Below are 23,444 nucleotides of genomic sequence, written 5' to 3'. Positions count from 1 at the left end.
AGAGATAGGTCTCTAGTGCAGATGAATTTGAGTTCTGAGTATGCCTGTTTTCCTCTCCTGCTCATGACCTGTGGGGAGCCAAGGCACTGAGTTTTGATTAGACATTTAACTTCCTGCTAGCTGGTGTTAAGTGTGTATTTTTCTCTCCCCAGGGTTCTGTGTAGCTGACCCCCACACCTTTGCAGTTTTCAAAGACTTTTTTGTGTCCCTGAGATTACCATACTCAGTCAGACGACACGAGCAACTGGAAATAAAAGCAGTGGTTTACAACTACTTGCCCAATGATCTCCAGGTAGTGTTATCAACAACCTCTGTACCTTGCATGCCTATCTAGCTAGATCTATAGTTTTGTAATATTTTAATGTGAATGACCTGGCCACCCTTCAGTGCCCCCCTACAGACCACACATAATACTCCCATCTCGAAAGCGTTCCCAAAAGCAGGAGCCAGCTCTAATTGGTAATCATACTTATTTAAAGCAGATTTTATTCACCATGTTTCATAGCCATATCCTTTCTCTTTGGGTACTTCTTCCCCTTTATTGAAGCCATCTGTTCCCTTTTTGCTGCCTGCTGATCTGGACAATACCCAGCTGCTGACACTGACACTTGCTGACACTTCACAAGGTACACAAGATACAGAGGTAAATGAGTGCACCATCCAATGTTAGCCACAAAACTCATTGAGCATACAACACAGGCACTTTTTCTCTTCATGTGACTCATATGCAGTCCTGCACATGGCCACAGTTGTCACTGGGCTTAGGGCCTCCATTGCCCTAAGGCTGATACTCTTTTTTTCACTTCTTCCCATCTCCCAACAAGCTGTTTAACCAGCATCCTCTCAACTGCATTGAATTGTGTAGAGCTGGGATGTATAAAAATGCACTATCCTTCTTTACTGTGGTTCAGGGATAGGTCAAAAACTCTCAAGTTCAGTATAAGGAAGAAATGTTTGCTGATTTACCTTCAGAGCCCTAATCAATATAGCTGAATATTAACAGACCATGGGGTCACAGAACAATTTACACTGGAAGGGGCACCCTGAGGTATTTTTCCTGTGCAGTGATGCACTAGGAGTGATCTTGGGCACTGCCTTGTCCCCACAGGTGACAGTGAAGATGGATGCAGTGAAGGGGCTGTGCACAGCAGAGACAACAGCGAAGGGTGTGCAGCTGTCACTGCTGGCTAAGGGGAACTCAGCAACACCAGCCTTCTTCTCAGTTGTCCCTCTGACTGTGGGAGAAATCCCAATTACCATTACTGCTTTTGACCAGGATTCTGGGCACAGTGACAGCATTAGGAAGAATCTCAAAGTTGTGGTATGTATAACTGACTGAGGGCAGGCACTTCATAAATTATCATAATCATTTACCATCATCATGAATTGTCAAATATGACATTCACTGTGCGTGGAGTTCTCATGAAGGGAGTGAAATGGTACAAACACAAGGCTGGAAGCAATTCAGTAAATCTGTTTTTCAGCAAGGACTGAGGCAAATAATTTTAGCCTCAGTATGTACTGTATATGGGAAGGTTTGTTCTCTGTGGGAAAAGAAGATCCTCTACCCATGACTCAGAACAACTTCAGCCATGCCTTAGAATCTTTAACTTCTCCCTGCTTCATCAACATGTATAAAAATTTATTTTTCCTTGTGAAGCCAGGACTGAAGATTTCCATCTAGCAAACTTTTGAGAAGGAAATGCTCTCTGCTAGTAATGAAGTTGAACACTATTTTATTCCTTCCAGTCAATAGATAAATCTTCACTCTTAACAATTGCATAGGTAAAACATATGCAAAATATTCAGACAAAGATGCTGTATTGATTATACCTTAGCTCTCTTTCAAAATTATAAAAAGGAGGAGCCTTTAAGAAAAAATTACTTTCCAAGTGCCAGCACAGACTCATTGCAGTACCTAAGTCATCCATGGAGGTCTTTTTTCCATCCATACAAAAAGTGCAGTATATGAATCCTTGCACCCCTGATTTCAGCTATTGCCATGTAGGTAAGGATAAAGCATAGGATGCTGGGAACCTGCTGCTGTTAAAGGTTACAACTTCTGTAGATATTAGACATAGTCTCAGAGTTCAGTGTTACATCAAAACAGTAAAAGTAGCTATAAAAATAGCTTTATTAAAACTGAAACAGTAGGAAGAGGGATGTGAGGAACCAGAAGGAAAAAATGTATTACTCTTACACCCAAGATGTACTCAAAATTTCATGGATTTTATACAGCAGAGGTTTACAAAAATGAATCCCTCTGTGAACTTGACTTGATGGGCCACAAAGCTGAGAATAAACTTTGAAGTTTAATTTTTGGGAGTTGGTTTTGGTTAAAGGAATTTCATCTAGGGAAATGTTTCAATAGTAACACAAAACATTCAGCAAGTATTTCAATCAGGAAACAGAAATTCTGATTTAAAGCTTGCATTTTGTCTAGAGAAATTTCCCTTCAAAATCACTTATTTGTGCCACCTGCTGGCCTAGTGTTTGGATGGAGCTCTCGGGTTTATTGCAGCTTAATTGCAGGTGTGAGTGCTTGCAAATGTTTTGACTTTTCTTTCTTTAACTGTACAGACTGAAGGTGTTTTACAGAGAGAAGAAGAGACCATTTGCATTAACAGTGGCTGTAAGTTACCCAAAAGGGTTAGATACAGATGAGGTTTGGAGTAAGAATGAAGAGTGCAGTTAAATACTTCTCAATGCACAGATATTCCTTTGGTTAACCAGAACTTGTCAGAAATCTCTCCATCCAATACATTAAAAAAAAAAAAAACAAAAAAAAAAACAAAAAAAAAAACTCGTAAAAGAAAAAAAAAAAAGAAGAATTCTAAATTTTTAAAATTGATTTATCTTGTTTTTGTTTTTCAAGGTATCATTCTTCATGTATTAACTGGGCATCTATTTAATTCACTAATGGGTCTTAAAAGGCATTAAAAACAAGAGTTTTTTAAAATCTAAAATGTTGCTAAAGATTGAAAATTAAGTCACTCTAAGAAAGATAAGTGTATTTTTTCTAAAGTTATGGTATGTTGTCTATTTTTTTTAAAGTCTGGATGTAGATATCTATTTATTATTTATTTACAGTGAAGTCCCATACAGTGGACCTGAACAGACCATCTAATATGGTACCAGGTTCTGATAGCCACGTGGTGGTTAGCCTGAAAGGTAAAAGTAATATTTTTGTCCATAACTTCTCCATAGGTGACAAGGGACAGGCCCCTCTGTGCTGGTCATTCCTGCATGGCAAGTCCCCATCCTCTCCTGGTTTTTCTGTTATGACTCAAATGGTCCATGCTACATGACCAGGGTATAAAACAAAACATCCCTAGGGCTGAACCAGTACCTTTTCCTCTTTCTAATTACTCCTTATTTGCAGTGGATGTAAAATCTTTATGAGATCCATCCTTCCTCACTGTGCTTGGACTGACATTATGGGAAAGCCAAAGGTGAAAGGAAGAATTCATCTTCTCTAATAACCCCACACTGTATGCAGGGCTGTAGAAATCTGCTCTAGATTTCAGAAATAAGCATGCCAGACTCTGATGTATAGGTTCTGGAGAGTTCTGCATTTCTGAAGAGGAGATATGTACAATCATATTTTCATTTAAACAAATATAGTTGTATACATACATATATATATATATATATACTCATGCATACATATTTTAAAAACATTGTACTTTATTAGTGATAAATACTTCCCCCCCACCCAGGAAATGTAAAACAATGCATTTGTAACACAAAGGGTCTTGGCTTCCATTTCGAATCCCTGTTCTAAAATAAAGGGATCATTGAATTCGTAAAGTTATAAAATTGCAGAGGGGAAAATAAATCCACATAAAATGTTTGTCACGATTAATGCACAATTTTTTTATCCCTCTGTGGGAGGGTCAGGGCTGGTTTGACAAGACTTTTCCAGCCCAAACCTGATACACCGGTCTTTCCCCCTTTCCTTTCTTCCCTGCCTCCAGTAGCCTAAGGATTCTTTCTCCTTCATATTCCCTCACCGTGCCACCCTCCTTTCTCCAGCTTTCCTGGGGCCTGGCACCTCATCCTTGCCCTTCTTCAAAGAGCTTTATGAAGTCTCAGGCAGCTAAGAACAGTGTTGAGTAGTGAGGAATATCAGGCCATGCTGGAACGTCAGCCTATAGTTAGGATCACCTTTCTTCATGTCACAGCAATCAGTTTTAAATAATATACATACTACAGCTTGTATTTTTTGCAACAGGGAACATTATGGATGAGTCTGTTGAAAACTGCCTGAGTCTCAGTGGAGTTGAGAAGCTGATTCAGGTGCCCACAGGCTGTGCAGAACAAACGATGGTGAAAATGGCCCCTGCAGTCTATGCCATTGAGTACCTGGATGCCAGCGAGCAGTGGGTGAACTTTAACCCCAAACGGAAGGAGGAAGCCATTGGTATGATTGAAAAAGGTAAGCAGAAAAAAACAAAGCAAGACAAACCAACCAGAAGCCAAAGGCTGGGATTCTTGTTATCAGTTTGCACTGCACACTGCCGCAGCTGCCTCCTGAAGGAGTGCCCACCACCTTAACACAGCCTCACCGAAATGCCCCGGCAGTCTGCGGACGGGCATGAGCAGCAGAACATGTGAGGAAGGCTTAGGAGACTAGTTGTCAGCATCTGGCACTGGACAGTATTGCCATTGACAGTCCATCCTCTCTCTTGCCTAATTTAGAAGGTAAAATCTGAGCTGATCAATGAAAATTCTTTTCTGAGTAAATGGATAGCAAAGGCCAGTTGTTCATTGCCTCCCAACATTCAAAATCAGCAAGACAAATCACATCCTAAATATGCTTATTTCTTGCCATGATTCACAGTCACTCTTTGGATAGCCAGCATGTAGACATCTGTCTGTGGCTGCCAAGAGGAGTATGACAAAGGAAATTCCCAGTGCTAATCATGATGTTGACACCTTCCCTTCCCCACTCCTCTATTCATCATTACATAAACTAGAAGGACTTGGGCAGCCTTGGACCAAGCCAGGCAGGAAGTTTCCTTAGGGAGAGAACACCTGCAAGTCTGCTTCTGGAAGACTCCACTCCAACATGTGATCCAAGGCTGTACTAAATGTACAGCAAAGCCAGGACCACAGTATGTGGAAATGTTCCAGCTCACAGGAACTGACACAGGGAGTTGTCAATATTGGAGCAGGTACAGCTGATCTTTCTAGATATAGTGGTGTGCTCATGCCATAAAGCAATGTGCACCTGTCATTGTGATCTTCAGATATGATATACACTTTGCATCAATGAAAAACAAGTGTATAAATAGAGATTAAAAGCATTCTAGCAGTTGCTGCATGAAGACCTTTGCCTATTGATCCAAGACTGCCGAAAGTGACATGAGATCCTGCTAATAAGTGTTTGGTATTATCAGCATCATTTAGTCCCTACATTATGTTTTTATTGATTCTTATTGAAGTTCATCAGTGCAGAAAATGAGTTGTGTGTCTATGATACAAACTTTGTCGAAATAATAGCAGTCAAGATGAGAAACCTCAACTCATGATTTCTAAGACTATGTCTGAACAATTTGAAGATGTTTTGTACAATTTTGATTTAATGTATCATAAAATCAACAGCTTGAAAAGTTGTCAGTAATGGAAAATAATTCCCCAATATTCACTACACATAAAATTTTTTGTAACCATAGATACCTGCAGTTTTCAGGTTATTTTCATGGCTCAATTAAGTCAAACAAGACAGAAGACCTCCTAAACCTAGTGATTTTTCTGTGTCAAATTCTGCTGACCCAGTCATTTCCTTCATAATGCCTCAGTGAACACCTCCATGAACTCTTCTACCAGTCAATACAAAACATGTACATTATAACACAAGTGATGTAGGAAAATGCCCAATAAACATGGGTATTCTCTGAACAGTTATGTGCTCTCCTGTTCATGCAGGTTACACTAGACTGCTTGAGTTTCAGAAGGAGGATGGCTCCTATGGAGCATTTAAAACAACCCCCAGTAGTGTATGGTAAGTGATTTTCTTTTCCTGGGGTTTTATTTTTGGGGTTTTATTTTTGCTTATTTGGTTGGGATTTTTTCCAATTGACCTCTATTATCATTTGATGCATCAGAAGTTTATCTTTGGCAATGGATTTTGAAAATCTGGTGGTTGCCTATGTACTTGGCATGAATAATCAGCCACCAAATTCTCTGAGCATATTCAGTCTTTGGTGAAAGAGATTTATACTGAGCCACTGATTATTTTGCATTTGCCATTGAGCAGAAATATCCAAACTGATGTTGAACAATAACTCACTAGGTTGCAGTGAGTGCACTGTATTGAATACGAGTCTGTGCATTAAATTAGTATGTTTATCTTTCTGTCAATATAGTTTTCTATAAGTATCTGTCAGCACAAGTTTGGAAAATTTTCTTTTGTGCAGGTTAACTGCGTTCATTGTTAAAGTGCTCACAAGGAGCAGAGAATACTTCAGCATCCAAGACAGTCACATAAGCAACTCAATTTCCTACTTGGTTAATCAGCAGCAGGCAGATGGCTCATTCCATGACCACCATCCTGTGATGGACAGGTCAATGCAGGTAGGTCATCCAAATTTAGAAGAATTTATTGTGCATTTAGGGCTATTAGGGCTTGAAAGGAATATGGTGAGTTGTTGAGTAGCAAGAAATGTATCTAAAGAGAATAAATCTGTAATGTAAGTACAAAATCTGCAACGTAAAATTAATTTGTTAACAGGTTAGTTCTGTCAGATGCATAGTTAGCACCTTTATCTTTTCATACAGTCTTAGATAATTTTTTCAGCTATGCCTATAGAGCACTTAAAAAATTATTTCTGGGGGTCATATGTTGGGTAAAAATGTAAGCCTATTATTGCCAAAGGCAATAGAATGTAGAATTGTAACTTTGTTTTTGAAAGGGTGTCCAGAGCTCATCTATTCTAAACAGTTCTAGATAGATCAGAGTGTACAGGGCCAGGTCCAGCTGAGTCTGGAGTATGTCCCGGTCTGTCTGGGTAATGTGTTCCAGTATTTCACCACACCCATGGTGAAAAAATAAAATGTTAACACTTTATCAGAATTTCCAGTTGCATATCTTGGTCTGTGCATCCTCTATAACTGTCAAGAAACACAAGATTTTTATACTGTCCATTAATGTAGTCTAGGAAAGTAATGTGCATCTTCCAAAACTCGTTGAAAATGCAATGTAGTGACCATATATATATATGAAAAAAAAACAGGAATATTTTTTATGATCTGTGTCAAATAACTAGTGAGGCTTTCACCATCAAAGCTAATTTCACAGTTGATATAACACTCATGGGGAAAAGGAAACAAGTAGCTCAAGGACTGGGCAAAGGGTTTTGGGTTTTTTTGACTTGTGTTTGAGCTGAGATAATCTCTCTTACATACACTTCAAGAGCTGTCAGGGTGTGCTAATGACAGCACAGTGCTTACTTTATCAAGAAGAGGGGATAAGAAATGATCTAGTATTACTGTATAAATACCTTTACTGGAGAGCAGTTCCATCTGCAAGGTAGAGGGCTCTTTAGTGTGTAGAGAGTAGCACAAAAATGAAAACAGCCCCACCCTCCTAGTGACTGAAAATTGAAACCTTGAATTCTTCAGTGAGAAAGTATAGATTTTTAGCTGTAAGATAAATAACTAAACATTTGATTATCAGCTGAAGCACATGGTGGGTTCCTCATCCATTTAATGCAACCTGGCTGCCACCATAGAAATTACACTTTAGATGGACACATATTATTGAGAAAAATTTAAAGCAACAGCTACAAGGTACATGGTCAGAGGGTTTGCAGAGAAGAAGCTTGACTTTATATAAAGTGATTTTCTAGATTTAATCGTAAGTGTATGCGTGCACATTTAACTTTTCCTTTCCATATCTCATCTTTCAGGGTGGCATTAAGTCAGCAGAAGAGGATTTGGCTATGACAGCCTTCGTAACCATAGCATTGCAACAGACCCTGCATGCCTACCCATCACCTGATGTGGTAGGAAGCCTGACTCTTTAAGTCTGCAGTCTCTTGCACAATGGCATATCCACCCTACCATCTCCTGGAGAGCTGCAAATGAGGAGTTTAAAATCTGCTTACATCTGTGGTGGATAGGAAAAGATGTCATGTCATACAGCAAGGTGTCTCGAGCGACACTCTCCATCGTCAATGGCTTTAATCACTAAGAAAACATTATTATAATTGTCTAAAAATTACTGCAGTGCAGTATCCTAATTTGCTAGTATGAATTTCCTAGTGCCAGAAGTAAGTTAGCAGGTCTCAGTGAGCTTTACAAACGGATCCATTCTGTTTTCACAGGCACGAGTGATTAGAGGAACAGTGGCATACATGAGAAATCAATTTTCAAGAAACAGTGACTGCTATTCTTCAGTCATTGCTGCTTATGCTCTGACACTTGTGCAGCCTGATAGTGAAGAAGCTCAGTCTGTAAAAGAAAAACTAAGGAGCTGTTCTTCTTTTGATGAAGGTACTGATAACCATTCTTAAAAATCCCTTTAGAAAGCACTTTTCCTAATGGAAATACTCTGAGCACGCTTACATGAACAAAACAAATTGAAGTAAATGAAGAAAAATTAATTTTATACAACTGCATATGTACATGCATAATATATTCAGTTATTTAAATGGAATAATTAAATATTTCAATATTTGACATTTTGATATGTAATTTTCATAATTAATATCACTATAAAGTGACAGCATAATGAAGCTTGGATCATGACCTTCTCTAATTTTGGAACTGGAACAAAACCACAGTAAATATTCATTTATGTTTTCTGCTTCCCTTGAGAAGGAAAAAAAATCCAAGACAAATGAGAAAGAAGAAACTCCATATGAGAAAATGACAACATACAGGAGTAGTCCAGACTGAATTTGTTGTCAAGAGGGAAGGTGTCTCTTCCAGCCCACCTTCTTTCAAAGCCCCCCACCAGTTCTGAGTGCTTTGTCCCAGCTCCCCATGGATGTCACCACTTATCCCCACGGGTGTGGCTGTGGTGACTGCTGAGCCAGTCAGCTGTGGGGCTGTACCACCGTCCTGGTTATTCCTCCCAATGCTTTTGGTAAATACCCTACACCTCAACAGCCCCAGTTTAAGCATAGGGAATGTGCTTCTCCTTAATCAAGGCTGGATTTGTGGCCATGATTAATACTTTTAATCCTGGTCTGAGGGACCACCAGACACAATGCCACCACTCCATCAGATGGACATCGCTGTACAATGGGATCATTAGACTGCTATGGTTGGAGAAATCAAAATTAAAAATTGTGGGGTTTCTTTTCCATTATCTTTGCTGCCCAGCCGATTTGTTGCTCTCACAGCAGCATCTGTGTCTTGTGGTTCCACAGTGCCATGACCAGAAATACCCACTGTGTAGAGCAATAGTGATTTTTGGCAAATGCCTTCTGCCAAGGGGATTCAGGACTGAGTTATTCTTGCAGCAAAGCAGCAGCGCTACTGGGGAAATGGCAACAACGCCGTCTCAGTGGAAACCACTGCCTATGCCCTGCTTCAAACCTTGCTCCTGGAAGACATGGAATATGCAAGGCCTATTGCCACGTGGCTGACGGAAAGAAGGAGCTACGGCGGAGGGTACTGCTCTACACAGGTGCCTGACCACCAGTTCAGGGGGAGTCCTAAGGGGAGGGAAGGAAATAAAAGCCCCCTAAAAACTTTTTCATTTAGGTTTGAAATCATCATACCAGTTAATTTTCAAATTCTTTCGTATATGAAGCAGTAAAGATTTTGGATCGTTAATTAGCAATGGGCCAAAATAAAATAGTTAAAAGCTGGCAAAGAAAATTCTTTGTCCTCATGAAGGAGCAAGATAGTCTAAGATCAGGAGTCCAATGTGTTTACAATTTTAGTGCTATAAGAAGAAGCTGGGAAATTAAACAAATAGTCTGTGAAAGTAGGAATAGAGAAATGCAGGAGAACTTCAAAACAGCAAAAAGCATAAAACTGAATTCAAGGTGACTGATAATGTCATCTCACATGTTGTTGAAATAACCTGGCATAACTTCTAGTTTTTTGTTTTTCTTTCTCACCCAGGACACAGTGGTGGCTTTAGAAGCTCTGTCAGCTTACAGCATACAGACACTGAACACTGCTTCCACTGACCTGACTGTCAGGCTGGGGACACCTGGAAGACAAAACTACTACAGCATTGTTCTGACTGATGCCCATGAAGAATTTCAGAAGCAGCTAGAGGTACGCAACCATTGGTTGTTTCAAAGGGGTTTTTTCCCTCAAAAAGAAGAAATCAAATCCTCTGGCCTAGGTTTTGTCATGTTAAACAACCATGATATAGCTGATTTATTGTACTTTGAAATAATTTGATCTGTAAAACAACAGGATCTTCTTAAAGTTAAAAATCCCCAAACCAGCAGGTGCTTAGCAGTGCACTTTATAAGTGCTCTCCCACCTCTTTGAGGACTTTGGTGGCATGAATCTCTCCCAAAAATGAAGAACAGCCAGGAATGCAAGTCTTTCTAGGGAATGAGAAAGAAGGGGAATAATCTGATCTTCACTGTGCCTGGAACTGTGAAAATGTGAAATCCAGGATACAAAGTCGGTAAAATACACCTACTGGGCCCTAAATCAGCAGAGCAAGATGCATCAGCTCAGTGCATTTAAAATATTGAGACTTGAGGTCCCATAATTCCTTCCATAGCTGAAAGTTTTCCCTGCCTAGGTTTGGAGGGGGGTAAAGGCATAGAAGACTGTCAAAGATGTCAGGAAAACAATAGATCAAATGCTGAGCACAGACTAAATATCTTTTTTTTTTCCCTTGGTTTGCAGTTTGAACTTGGGAGAAAACTTGAAGTATCTGTACATGGCAAAGGAAATGGGACAATGAGTGTAAGCTGCAAATTCAAAATCCAGAGTCCAGCTGGACTTCTTTTAATCTCTTTTTGAAACTGAAGTGAAAACTTACCTGCCAAAACCTCAACCTTTGTGTTCCTACCTCCAAAATCCTAAAATTTGGGGTCTAAAGCCTACCGACAAATTTTCCTCTCTTTAACTTTATTGAATCCATAAAATGTCAAGGGTGATAGAGGGGGCTGGAGCTTGAAGGGCATGTTTCTATTCTGGAATGGAGAATTATCTCAAAGGAGTCCCACACCATTTGTGAATCGCACATGGGACCTGCTTATATGTGTGACATTCACCTGTCTGTGCCACTGGGGGCTGGTTTTTCTCTCCACATTCCCATGTCCCATCACCATGTGCTGGAGTCCTGAATTCCTTGTCATTTAAATTACATTTTTAGTGGCTTGCTGTTTGTGTGTTCATCTTAGATATTAAAAATGTACTGGTCACCTGAGCTGAAGAACAACACCTGCAATGATTTGATTTTGACAGTGGAAGTGGAAGGGAGCCTTAAGTACTCTGGTGAGTGAAAAGGGCAGGGGCTGGGTCTCAAAGGTGACTCATTTGGCCAGCTGCTAATGGTACTTCATAGCTTTCCAGACTTGGAAAGTGGGAACAAATGAATGAAACAAGGAAAAAGAGAAGTCCCTGAACTCTACCAAGTCATTGTTTCATTTAGCTTATTATTCTTATTCTTAAATAGTATAATAACTATCTGAGTGACTGTGGGTGCAGTGGGTACTTAACAGTTACACAGATATCATTAGAAACTCTTCTTGAGAAAAAGGAGGTGAGTTCCCTTCACAGAGGGGAAAGCCCTGCTCAGTTCCCTGGCTAATAAGGGACCTACCATGTGGGCATAAAATTCTTTAAGTCAGATCTGTCATAGATCTTTCATATGAGCAAGAATGTGTTTTCCATCCCCTGAAGTGTGTAGTCATCAGAGCCTGTTGCCTATGCATCATCTATGTCTGTATTGGTTTTTTCTGTTTCAATTGTTAACTTTTGGAGGGAGGGATTGTCCTTTACATACTTATGCATGGCCTAAACCCCATCCTTAGCTAGGTTTGTTAGTTATTTTTAATATAGTTATCCCTAAAATTCTAACTCTAGATGAATTGGAAACACTGAGACAGTGTACAGTGAACTCACAGCGATGCATGACTGCCCACTGGTATTTATCATGATTACAAAGGGAGCCAAACTGCAGGAAAACTTGTGCATGGCTGACCTTGTCTCTCACCTCCAGAAGCTGAATACTCTGATGAAGATGATGATTATGAGGACTTGAGTACTGCAGGAAACAGCACATTTGAGACCCTGACTAAAATGGATTGGTTTGATATCCACAGCAGAAGAAAAAGGGATGTGACCACTTCCAGCAAAACAGAATCCTTGCAGTACAAAGTCTGTGTCAGGTAGGTCTGCAAGATCAGCTCATTTGTTTGTAATTCTCCTTTGTCACCTTCTTCCTATCCACAAACTCAGCATCCAACCTAGTGATCTTCTCTGAGTCTGCATACACGGTGTGTCCTCTCTCCCATAGCAGGAGAAAAGGTTTACAAACAATGGGTGAGATTTATTTACATGGCTTACATAGACTTCAAATGTTCACTGCAGATTCTTCCCCACCAAATTCTGGGGAGACTCTAAAGCACTTGGCAAGCTAATAATTTGAAAGAATTTTTTTTATTAAAAAAAAGTAAATACAGCTGGAATGCAGTAGTAGTATGTACAGTGTTTCATCACTTTCTGGAGAGATGCTGTTACTTCCTTTGTGATCACACTCTGGCCTCATAAAAAAAGGATTACTAATACTATCTATAAGAGAAGAGGAGGCAGATGGGATGTTCTGTTGTGAAAAGAAGTTGGCAAGGGCAGAGGTAGGAAAAAAGAAACTCTCCTATGCAGCGTGGCACCGAAACACCTGTCTTTCCTCCCATTTACAGTCTGGCATTGGTCTCAGAAGCACAAATTTGTGGCTATCCTGGGTTCCCTTTCCAGAGAGGAGCAGGAGGGAAGAAGCAGTTTTTGCTCCCCAGTAGAATTTTGATTTTCCACTGACTTTTTTCAAAGCCTTGAAGACAGTGGTTTTATTCCCTCTTCTAAACAGTGGCATGAACAATGGCAGAGCAGAACTGAAGTTACCCTAATTCCCAGTTTTCACTCTCCCTCATTAAATACATACTCAGTGGATTGTGTACTGGCCAAAACATCATCTTCCCCATTAATTGGTATGTAACATTTACCAGCTACCAGATCCACTGTTCTGCATCACTGCTCTTCTGAGTATAAGTCTGAGGCATAGACAATAATGTGAAATTCCTTGTGGTTAAGACATGGGAGAAAAACTGAAGGCGTGAATTACACCACCATTCTTCTTCCCTACACTGTGGTGTATCCTTTATGGGAAGGGAGAGTGCCAAAATAAAAAATTCTGAAGTACCACTAAGTGTTTGTAAAACATCTTATGTCAAGGCACCCCATGTAAGTGCAGAACAACTTCATTTTCTGGTGATGACACCACTGCCTGATTTTTGAGATGGTGAGAGTCAAAAGATTGGAAATCTAATACATATATTTAGTGGATAATTAAAGCAATGAGGTTTTTTGCCTCAGACAGCAGAGGTGATATAAATTTACTTAGTCAGTGAAAAATTTGGAAAAATCAATTTCCTATCTGCACTTTGTAAGTAATAGAGAACTTTGTCAGTGCTGTTTACCTCCCTGGCTTCAACAGTGCTTTTAAGGTGGGATGAACTGTCATTTACAGGTGATTCTTTTTCTGCCTATCAGCTCCAAGGAATGCCTACATGAAAAGCTCAGGCAAGGTACCTGGGTTTTGGATGACCATTTGACTAGTTTAGATGACTCGTTTTACCTCGTGACTCTTACTGAATTAGACAGCTAATTTTAAAATTAATATCCCCCTAAGAAAGTTAAATGGAGCAGAATGTTTTGCTTCACCTTTAGCAAGCCTGAAAAGCCAGACTCTTCAAAGCAACCTGGCTGTTCAGTTCAGGTGTTGGATGCTGACCATCTCCCTTATAAAGTTCCACAGGTCCCAGAGCACCGAAGATGTCCCTGGTTGATCTCACCCTGCTGAGTGGGTTGGAGCCTGACACAAAGGAGCTCGAGCAGGTTGTAAACACGCTTTTCTATGCAAACTTTTATGGAGCCTTTAGAAAATTTTTCTTTCAAAATCTTTCAAAAAATCTATAGAAGAGACATGGGAAAACAGATTTTGGATGGATGGATGGATGGATGGATGGATAGATAGACAGACAGACAGATAGATAGATAGACAGATAGATAGATAGATAGATAGATAGATTAGATAGATAGATAGATAGAGGTGAGGCACAGAAGGGCAGTAATGTGCCCCTCCTTACCATGTCCAGCTGTCCTGTGACATGCCAGGACAGTGCATCCTGTGCTTGCAGAGCAGAAGGCAAGTAGTCTCTCAGTGGTGGTTGGTGGAAGGGCACAGTGACAAAAGGTGATGGGGCACAGTGCTCTGAAAATATGGCTACAGAGTTTGGGGTTCTGGAGCACGCTTGGTTGAGGGAGATTTGCTCTGTTTCATGCTCTCAGGGACCGTCTCCTTTAGGGAGGAATAAAGGGCTGAACAAAGCAAACCAGAATATCACCAAATCAGGTGCTCTGATTTGTTTGCTTCTTTGTTTTCCCACAGTTGGTGACAGCTTCAGACAGGTACATTCAACACTTTGAGTACAAGGAGGGGAAGGTTTTACTCTACTTTGGTGAGGTAAGCAAGCCCAATGATTTTGTAACCCCTGTCATTTCAGAGAGCACATAAACTTCTTGAAAATCATTGTCTAATCATTGTCTTCTTCAGTCTGTTTCCTTTCTGTAATTTTGTCATTTGTTATTATTGAACAGCTCAGTGGAAAGAACAGAGGAAGGGAAAAAAGGAAACACACACCTTTATCTTCCACCTTTCTATGTCCAAGGAGATGTAGCTCATATTCAAGATTTGACCTTTGGCCCAAGAAAAAAGATAAATTCTCTCCCTTTCTAGGCAGAAGGGATGGTTTTCATACAAAATAGCAGAAGTGTTAACTGCTAGTCCTGTAAATTCTACATGGACATCTTGCATGTCAAGATCAAGATCCATATAGTGACAAACAAATGCAAACTTCAGGACCCCTAGTCTCTGTGTATATTTCCCAATATTTTGGATAATGGCTCCACCCTATATGCACTTGAATTGCCAAAGCAATTCTACAGCCAGAACAGATATCAGCATTAACTCAGCTATGCCATCAGAACAAGTGTTCAACAACTAGCACAGGCACAAACATTGAGGAGTTGACTGGGGAGAGAGAGTTAGTTTTTTCATCAAAACTGTTCTTCCTTTTTCCTCCAGCTCCCAAGTGGACCGGACCCAGATTGTATATCATTTGGGGCAAAGCAAATCAACCCCATGGGCTTGGTTCAGCCAGCAAATGCCATCCTTTATGACTTTTACAACCCTGGTAAGGGCACAGAAAAATGATACATAACTGATTGAAAAGGAGACCCCTCAAAAAAACCCTGCAGTCTGTAGAAAGCTGATTTTGATGCAGTGTGTGAAACCACGTAATTTTGTTGAGTGATAAAATAACCAGCTTTGCATAACTGCCTTCCAGTTAGTTCAGATTATCTCAACAGAGATCTTCATAGGAATGGTCCAGTATTGCAAATGGACTGGAAATATGAACTTTAGCACTCATGGATTTTTAAATCAGATTTCATGAGTTCCTGTTTCTCACAGTTCTTTTAAGCATATTTCACTCATGTTTTGTTTTGTCAGGCTGTGTCTGCATCTAAGATAGGCAATATTAGAGGTTTGACTTTTGTAGAGTGCTTGCTAAGGGAAAGCAATCTTATTTCTCATTCAAAGAAAGGTTAAATGCAAATCATCCCCATTTGCCAAAGTTATGCAAGCAATATGTGAAAATTAGGACAAATCTCTACTTTGCCTTAATGGAAGGATCCAAAACAGTTTACACTGGGCATAAATCACTAACTATTGGTTGATCCTATCTTCTTCTGAAACAGTGCAATGTTCACTGTTGTTCTATGGTCTAAAGAGGCTTTTAAGATGAATGGTTTCCAGAGGGAACAAAAAAAAGGGGGATGCCAAAAAAAAGGGGGGAGGGAAGAGTACAACTTAAAAAAAACAAATAATAAACTCCAACAACAACAAGATACCCAAACAAAAATTATCCAAACTTAATGAAAATAATCTCAAACTGTTGTCCAGCTGAAAAGCAATGCTGTACCCTGGGTACCTAAGCTGTAGGTCTTTGGGAACTGCTGATGTGCATCTGATCCCTCAGTGCTCTGCTTTCTCTGGACCAGGCAAAATCTGGGCTGCAAACGTAGTTTGTGCTGTACAGGCTTTTCCACCTGAGCTCTCCCATCCAAACTGTCTTGTTCCTTGTCCCAGACAGGAGGTGCAGTGTGTTCTACAGCGCTCCCAAGCACAGTGCCATGCTTTCAAAGCTGTGCCATGCCAACGTCTGCCAGTGTGCAGAAGGTAAGGAATGACTACAGAAGCTGGTCTAAAGGAAGATAGTTATTTCTAAGAACAATTTACATGGGAATCATTAAGCTCAGAAAGGACCATTAGAATTGTCTTAATGTGTAATAACAGGACACTTTCATCCTCTAGAATGTTCAGTATCAAGTCAATTCTTTTCAAATATATCCAGGATCTTTTGATAGCTCAATTAAATATATATACACACGTGCATTTGTATGTAAAAACTCTCTATCACCACTAAGAAAATTGTTCTGCCATTTTATTCTCTGTTATACTGTTGTGTGAATTTGGATGTGTAAACTACATCTATCTACATATCCATGCCTGTAGGGTGTATGACTTATTTTCTTCCCTCCAGGTCCCTGCCCAAGACAAAAATCAACTTTCAGTAAAACACTAACAGAAACCACGCGTGTTAGTTTTGTCTGCTACCAACCCACTGCAGATTATGGTAAGGCATGAAAGAGAACTGTTGATTTCAGCATCACTCATCTTAATAAATAGAAACTTGTAGTTTTACGTGCCCAGACATCTCCTGAATTGAGTAGGGTTTCCATATGTGGCTGAGAGGCTGAGGAGAAATAAACAAAGGCATGAGCCATTGTAGTCATCAGGGCAGTGAGGTGGAAAGCAAAAGCCTTGGAAAGATGCAGCAAGATGCTGGGGGAAAGAGTGGACATGACATTACAGGGTTTAGAAAAAAACCCATGGTGTGGTACCAAAAACACCTACATCACTCATGTTACAGGATGTAAAGAATAGGGTTTCCATGGCATGTTATAGTTCAGTAGCTCCTTCTGCAGCGCTAGATGAATATTTTTCTCTTTGTTAATTTGCCTTTCTGGCCTCTTCTTTGGATAAAAAGTTGGATAAACTACTGTAGGAAAACTGGTTGGGCACCAGTAAGACAGATGCTAACAGAAGGACAGGAAAAACAGTGAAAACCTAACCACAGAGGAGCTTCCTTGAAAAAATACAAAGAAAGGAATACAAATTTAGAGTCTCTTGATTAATAACTCAGTGGTTTGTGAATAGATGGTACACTGGCTTGTGTTCAGACACTTGGAAAAAGCACACCTATTATTCAGTCTTTGGATGTATTTTCATGTTGCCATCTGGCATCACTGAGCTGCTGTCTTTTGCAGTATACGAAGTGGAGATCCTCAACAGCACAAACAAGAATGTTTTTGATTACTATGAGGCCAAAATCCACAAAATCCTTAAAGCATGTGAGTATCAAAATGTTTGACTCCTTTTATTAACCTGTAGAAAAACTAGGACTAAATGTTAACCAGCATGAGCCATGCAGATGCCTTCTTCTGCCTTGGAAAAGTAGGATCAGGTATATCTCTACAGTAGGCTTTCAAGAAGGCTTATTTATTGCAAGGCTTGTTTGGTGCAGCTGCCTCACTGTTCAGTTCAGCCCCGGGGGTGTTTTCTTGGTTCACATTGTGCAATCTCAGAGCACACAAGCTTCAATCATTTCTGATGAAAATAAACCAGAAGGCACGTTCTAGATTCATAGAGTCCATGGTTACTGGAGCTAGTCTAAGATAAACCCCTCAAGAAATATGCATAGTGTGGATATTATGTCTTCTGAATTAACTATTTCATTTTATGGACTGTTGACAGATCCTTATTTTTTCTTGTGTGAACATATCCACTGACCTCTGCTCTGATACTAAGTGAAGATTTGAAGTGCTTATTACTCAGCTAATTATTAAGCAATTGCAATCCTTGTGGAACAGGCTAAGAGTTGTCCACAGTGACTTACCTGAGGTCAGTGAAGACAGGAAATCTTCTAGAAATTCAATTTAATAACTTTTTTAGAGTTATAGAAAGAAATAGAAAGGCTTCTTTGTTGTTAGGTGCAGTGTAAAGGTTTACACAGCTTGTAGACAATGTCCTTTTTCATGTCTGACATCCCAGCTGCCCCCAAGTGAACTTAATCAGCAGCACCAGAAAGCATGGATACCCTTCAGAGTAATTTCTGGGGAAGCTGTTGGATGACACTGTCAGACTTCAGCTGCTGTGATATCATGTGGTCACCAGTTTTGAGTTTGGCAGCCAGAGATTGCCTTTAAAAAGGAACTTCAAAGGTTTTGAAGTCTTCCTTCTCTGGAACAGAATACTTAATTCACTCCATCAGTCTTTGCCAAGGGGCCTGGCAATGTCACACAGTACTTTATGGCACACAGCTCGTGATCTGTGCCCAGTGTTCCTGTAGGAAAATAAGGTCCATGCTTCCTGAAGCCAGAGAGCATCTGAAATACCCAGGCTTTTCCATGTGGGAGGAAATGATAGTGTACCCAGTGGTCAAAATACTGAGATTATGGTATCCTGATGGAAAGTTTTATTAATCTCTTGAGAATACCTATAGGATTTAAAGGCTTTGGGGCTCTGGGTCCAAATGCATTTGTACTCACAACTTGCAGGAAAGCACTGGAAAGATTTTGGGTTTTGGTAGCTGAAACATCCTTTGAATGTGAAATTGAAGGGAAAGGATATCTTGATAGTTCTTTTTGGTTTGGGCTTTCAGATGCACCTTCTGAGCATCAGGAAGCTTTCAGCAGGCTTGGCAAAGGCTGGCAGGAGGCATGAAGCCATATGAGGATGAAGAAAAAGCTAGGAAATAAGGATGAAGAAAAACTCAAATCAGCCTGTGTCTGATGTTATTATCTGGTGTTATTATCTCTTGTATTCTCTGTGGCTCTTTTGAGTGAGGTTGGCCTCTGTTGCCATCACCAAGTTTAGATAAGAATTAGTAGGGTAAAATCTCCTTCCCTGAACCCTATTATTATTTCCCTAACAATCTTTGAAGTGAGGGGTTGGTTCAGAGACAGATGGAAACACTTATTTGTGTTTGGGAGTCAGCAAAAGAGAATCTTGCAGGTGTGTGCTTCTCAGATTAATTTGGTTATTGATGCAATTACTGTATATGTTCTGGATGGCTAATATTTATGCTGTCCTATGAGTCCTCCAGGAGTCCTTTAGGGGAGCAGTATAGCCCATGGCAAGTAGCACAGAATCTTTTCCTTTCCTCTTCTTTCCCTCCCCTGGCCCTTTTTAAACATTATTTCACATTACACGTTACAAAACTTGAAGTAATTGTTTTCCTTAAATTCTGCTTGGATGCTTTGAAACATTAAATTTAAATTGTTGGGTTTTTTTTTTAATTGGAGATTTAAAATTGAAAATTACATAATAACCATTTAAGATAATGACTCAAATGCTTATGTATGATCCCACTGTCTGAGTTGTATTAGGCCATTTGTGAAGCATATGAACCGAAAAACACCTTGGTAATTTAACCTCAATGAAGCATAACATCATCATTTTCTCAAGTAGTTCTGACCCATCTCTGCAATCCATGAACAAATGAAAATTCAGGACACCATGTAGCATAGGAACAGCAAAAAGCTCTTAGGATATATGAGAAAACCTACAGGACGAGCAGATGTAACTTAAGTAACATATATTAAACTGATGCAAGTTTTAACTAGGTGATAGATAAGGTTCTTAAAGCTAGGTTTCACAGATTAGCAGTATATATCAAATTCTCTGAAATCCAATTAATGTTAGAAAATTCTACTTCAGTATTTTTATTCTACTTTTAGGATTTTGAGGACTAGTCTTTCCATACTTGTAATATAATGCTCAATATTAGAGAAGATGCTGCATGAGATTCTGTTAACTGATAAAAATGTGACTGTGGTATAATTGACCTGTAATTTAAACTGGTTTAATATCGAATTTCTTCAGGAAATTTCAAATTATAGTTAGAAAGAGAGTAAGAAATTAGAATATTGCTGTTATTTGCTTTTTTTTTTTTTAATGTTCAAATGGACTTTGAAAACTGTTGTTCTACTTAAGCAACATAGTGTCCTCATGGGCTGAGATTGGTCAGATGAATAAACATCTTTTAAGCTATCATGTCATTGTAATAGCTGAGCAGCCACCTCATCTGCCTTGGATACCCACTTCTATAGTGGGCAGTGCAATTCTGAATGAATGAACTGGGCCAGAATCCAGACCAGAATCTTCTAAGTTACTTTAACATGGAGATCACCAGGAGATTGTCCTGTGTATCAGATTCAGAAGGAATAGCATAAAGGCTGCATCAGTAACATTCAGGTCAGGTGTACTAAGGAGAGTGAGATTTTGATACTGTCTGCTGCATTGTTGAGCCTCAAAATGTTTGAATTTAGTTTAGCTTTTAAGCCCACCCTGAACCTGAACATTCTGAAATGGAAGATAGCATGTTTTCTATTTTCCTTGGCTTTTCCTTCATCTCTGAGATTTAAGCAAACTCCATAAGGTCTGAAAGGTCCTCAGGTCTATAGGAAAACATTTCCTTCAATAACTACTGCAAAGGCCAGGACAACCAGCTGAGGCAAAAGTGGCTTGCTTACTAAAGGAAATATATCCTACCACAGCACAGCCATTTATTCACATGTCAAGCCCCAATTCCCAAGTGAAATATTACCTTGACTTAGCACTGGGGCAAATGATCAAGGGGAGTTGTGTCCTGTGGGCTGCAGTTCTTCCCTTTGTTAGAAAAGTTCATGAGGTTTTCTCTTCTTGTCCCACAGCTGCGGATGAAAGCATCCAAGTGGGCGAGCACCGACAGTTCCTGTCTCGCTCCATGTGCAAGTTGAACATTGTCCCTGGCAAACGCTACCTCCTCATGGGGAGAGATGGGCAAACAGTTGATTGCAACAAGAAGTAAGTGCGAAATGGTCTCTGGAGAGCAGCAGCTCCTGCTATTGTGGAGCATAAACCCAGAGGATGCTCAATTATTAGAATACCTCCAGAAAGTAAAGGCAGCACCAAATTTCTCAGGGACTGATTCTGCTGCATTTACTAAAATGCAAAGTGTTCCACTTCAAAGGCAAAAGGGGAGATGTGTGGAAGAAACAAGCCAGTCAAATCTATTGGCTCATAGATCTGTGGTTCCCACACTTCTCAGAATCAAATCTGGCCCTGGTTCCCCTGGGTTAAAAAATCACAGCTGGAAAAGGAGAATGGGAAAACCTACCCAGTCCATCTACTGCAGATACCTTAAAGAGCTCCAGTGTTTGCAGAAGAAATGTGTGGGACCATGACTAAGAGCAGCTCCCAAGGTTGCTGTTACCTCATGCATGCGAGTAGCATAGTCTTCTCATTTCTCACTGTCACACTAATGAAAAAAGGGAATTTATTGGATTAGGAATTTAGTATGACACCATCAAATATTCAGGGAGGAAGACATCCTAAATGTTTCATTTCTCTGCACAGAACTGGAGAAAGGTAATGCCTCTAAAAGATTCTAGGGAGGACATCTCCATCAAACTGTGAGCACCACTTCCTAAAACCTTAAAAAGTTCCATTCCCATCTCTATGTGACACCAAAGTGAGTGCCTAGGTCGGTGGCCTGCTTCTAAAGAAGCCTGCTAGACTGAGGTGTCCCACCAGCTGTTCAATCTCCAAAGTCTTCTCCAGTTCAGGCATGAAATACTGGAAGTTACTGGAAGTTTCTCATCACAGAAAATTATGAAACATTTTGGGATACTCTGTTGGAACTCAACTTCCCCTCACTGTCCCACAGGTGTGCACTTGGGTCTTTTGTGTCATTTTGGAAACTCTGACAGAAACTTGGCCCAAGTTTACCTGACATACTCAGCTAGGTCTGTCCCAGCTTGGCGCTGATACTTCCCAGACTTTGCTCAAAGCTCAGTTAACCTGCTGGTGAAAGCAAGTTTCAGGCAAGTTTCTTGGCCAGTATAACTCTTGCTTTCAGATGTCTCTGTGGAGGATGCAGCAGCTCAGGGATTACGCTCTCCCATGGCTCCATGTCAGGAATAACAACTAACCTTTACCTGTCCCATCTTCACTCAGGATGCAATACTTACTTGATGCACAAGCCTGGGTGGAGAAAATTCCAGAGGACAGTGAGTGCCGCAGCACTCTGCGCCGGCAGAGCTGTGCCCACCTGCAGGACTTCCTGAGCACCTCTGACAGCCTGTGCCATGTCTGAAAGATGGCTCTGACTTCCACATCTCTCTGTGGGACTGCAGCTCGCCTTCTGCCAGAATCCCTCCTGCAAAGCCTGTGCATCCCAGTGGCACCTGGAACATTGCAGGGCTGCTTGCATTGCTGTTTCACTGATTAGAGTATCCTCTTGTGGATGTGTATGTGGGTAATACAAGAAAAATGCAGTTCCTCTACTAGTTATTGTGTTTATTGTACCTGACACTGGGGAAGAGAGAGCAGGAGTTTTTGTCTCCTTGAGATATTATACAAAAGTGTAATTATCCTGCAGAGAGTCAAAAGAAAAACACATTGTGCATTGCCTGATTAATTCCTGCAGCCCTGGGCAAGAAAAAAATTATTTGAAAAAAGGCCAAGACATTTTTGTGGGTCAAAAAGAAAATTGGGTGTTCATGTGCTTACCTGTATTTACACTGCTGCTCAAAGAGAAGAGATAGTAATACTCATGCTTCAACACATCATGTGGTTTCTGGTTGTAATTGTGAGTCCTGCTGACCCCATGACCAATCCATGGCTGGATTCCATACACTTCTAAAGATGGAACTGGAAGTGGTACACTGAGCATGTCCTGTGCTGCACTTGGGAGCCTTCCACGGGCTTCTTAGGCTGGGAGATCTCTGAGGGCACAGAATTGCTTTTAATTGCACTCTGTAGCCACATGTCTTTCAAGCTTTTCTTTTTCTAGGGTTTTAACTCAAAATTGCTCTTTTCTTAGGATAAAGAAAAGTCTGTGGAAAATGTTTTGGTAACACTGATCAGCTGATGATTTTCAACTACCAGTTTTTCCTACTTTAGCTTGCCAGCAAAATGCCATTTGGCAGTCATGTCTGAAGCAAAGAAGAAATGGGTAGGTCACCATCCTCAGATGCTCATAGCACTATTTGTGCCAGCAGTGACTGAGCACAAACATTTACCACCTGGACTGCTTGTGCTACACTGTGGTAAAATAAGAAGGGCC

At 40.3% G+C, this 23,444-nt stretch overlaps 1 protein-coding gene across 6 annotated transcripts in view; it reads left to right on the top strand.

Moving 5' to 3' along the window:
- Positions 1-22,662, top strand: part of LOC111945366 (complement C4-A-like) — a 51,243-nt gene extending 28,581 nt beyond the window's left edge. For all 6 annotated transcript variants that reach the window (XM_023948187.2, XM_023948062.2, XM_086881446.1 and 3 more), the window contains 22 exons: positions 153-292; positions 1,109-1,321; positions 2,581-2,632; positions 3,091-3,171; positions 4,235-4,438; positions 5,932-6,007; positions 6,423-6,579; positions 7,914-8,009; positions 8,331-8,499; positions 9,474-9,640; positions 10,084-10,242; positions 10,834-10,893; positions 11,334-11,427; positions 12,155-12,323; positions 13,959-14,046; positions 14,600-14,674; positions 15,296-15,404; positions 16,361-16,450; positions 16,815-16,907; positions 17,602-17,685; positions 21,049-21,181; positions 22,334-22,662. In XM_023948187.2, the coding sequence (XP_023803955.2) occupies positions 153-292; positions 1,109-1,321; positions 2,581-2,632; positions 3,091-3,171; positions 4,235-4,438; positions 5,932-6,007; positions 6,423-6,579; positions 7,914-8,009; positions 8,331-8,499; positions 9,474-9,640; positions 10,084-10,242; positions 10,834-10,893; positions 11,334-11,427; positions 12,155-12,323; positions 13,959-14,046; positions 14,600-14,674; positions 15,296-15,404; positions 16,361-16,450; positions 16,815-16,907; positions 17,602-17,685; positions 21,049-21,181; positions 22,334-22,472 (2,648 nt within the window). In that variant the 3' untranslated portion in view covers positions 22,473-22,662. The remainder of the gene's footprint in view (positions 1-152; positions 293-1,108; positions 1,322-2,580; positions 2,633-3,090; positions 3,172-4,234; positions 4,439-5,931; positions 6,008-6,422; positions 6,580-7,913; positions 8,010-8,330; positions 8,500-9,473; positions 9,641-10,083; positions 10,243-10,833; positions 10,894-11,333; positions 11,428-12,154; positions 12,324-13,958; positions 14,047-14,599; positions 14,675-15,295; positions 15,405-16,360; positions 16,451-16,814; positions 16,908-17,601; positions 17,686-21,048; positions 21,182-22,333) is intronic.
- Positions 22,663-23,444: the final 782 nt, after the last annotated feature.

The sequence above is a fragment of the Cyanistes caeruleus genome, chromosome 3 (assembly GCF_971803275.1).
Source record: "Cyanistes caeruleus chromosome 3, bCyaCae1.hap1.1, whole genome shotgun sequence".
In the NCBI taxonomy this organism is placed as follows: domain Eukaryota; kingdom Metazoa; phylum Chordata; class Aves; order Passeriformes; family Paridae; genus Cyanistes; species Cyanistes caeruleus.
The sequence above is the reverse complement of the archived record's forward strand: the minus strand, read 5'-3'. Positions and strand labels throughout refer to the sequence as shown.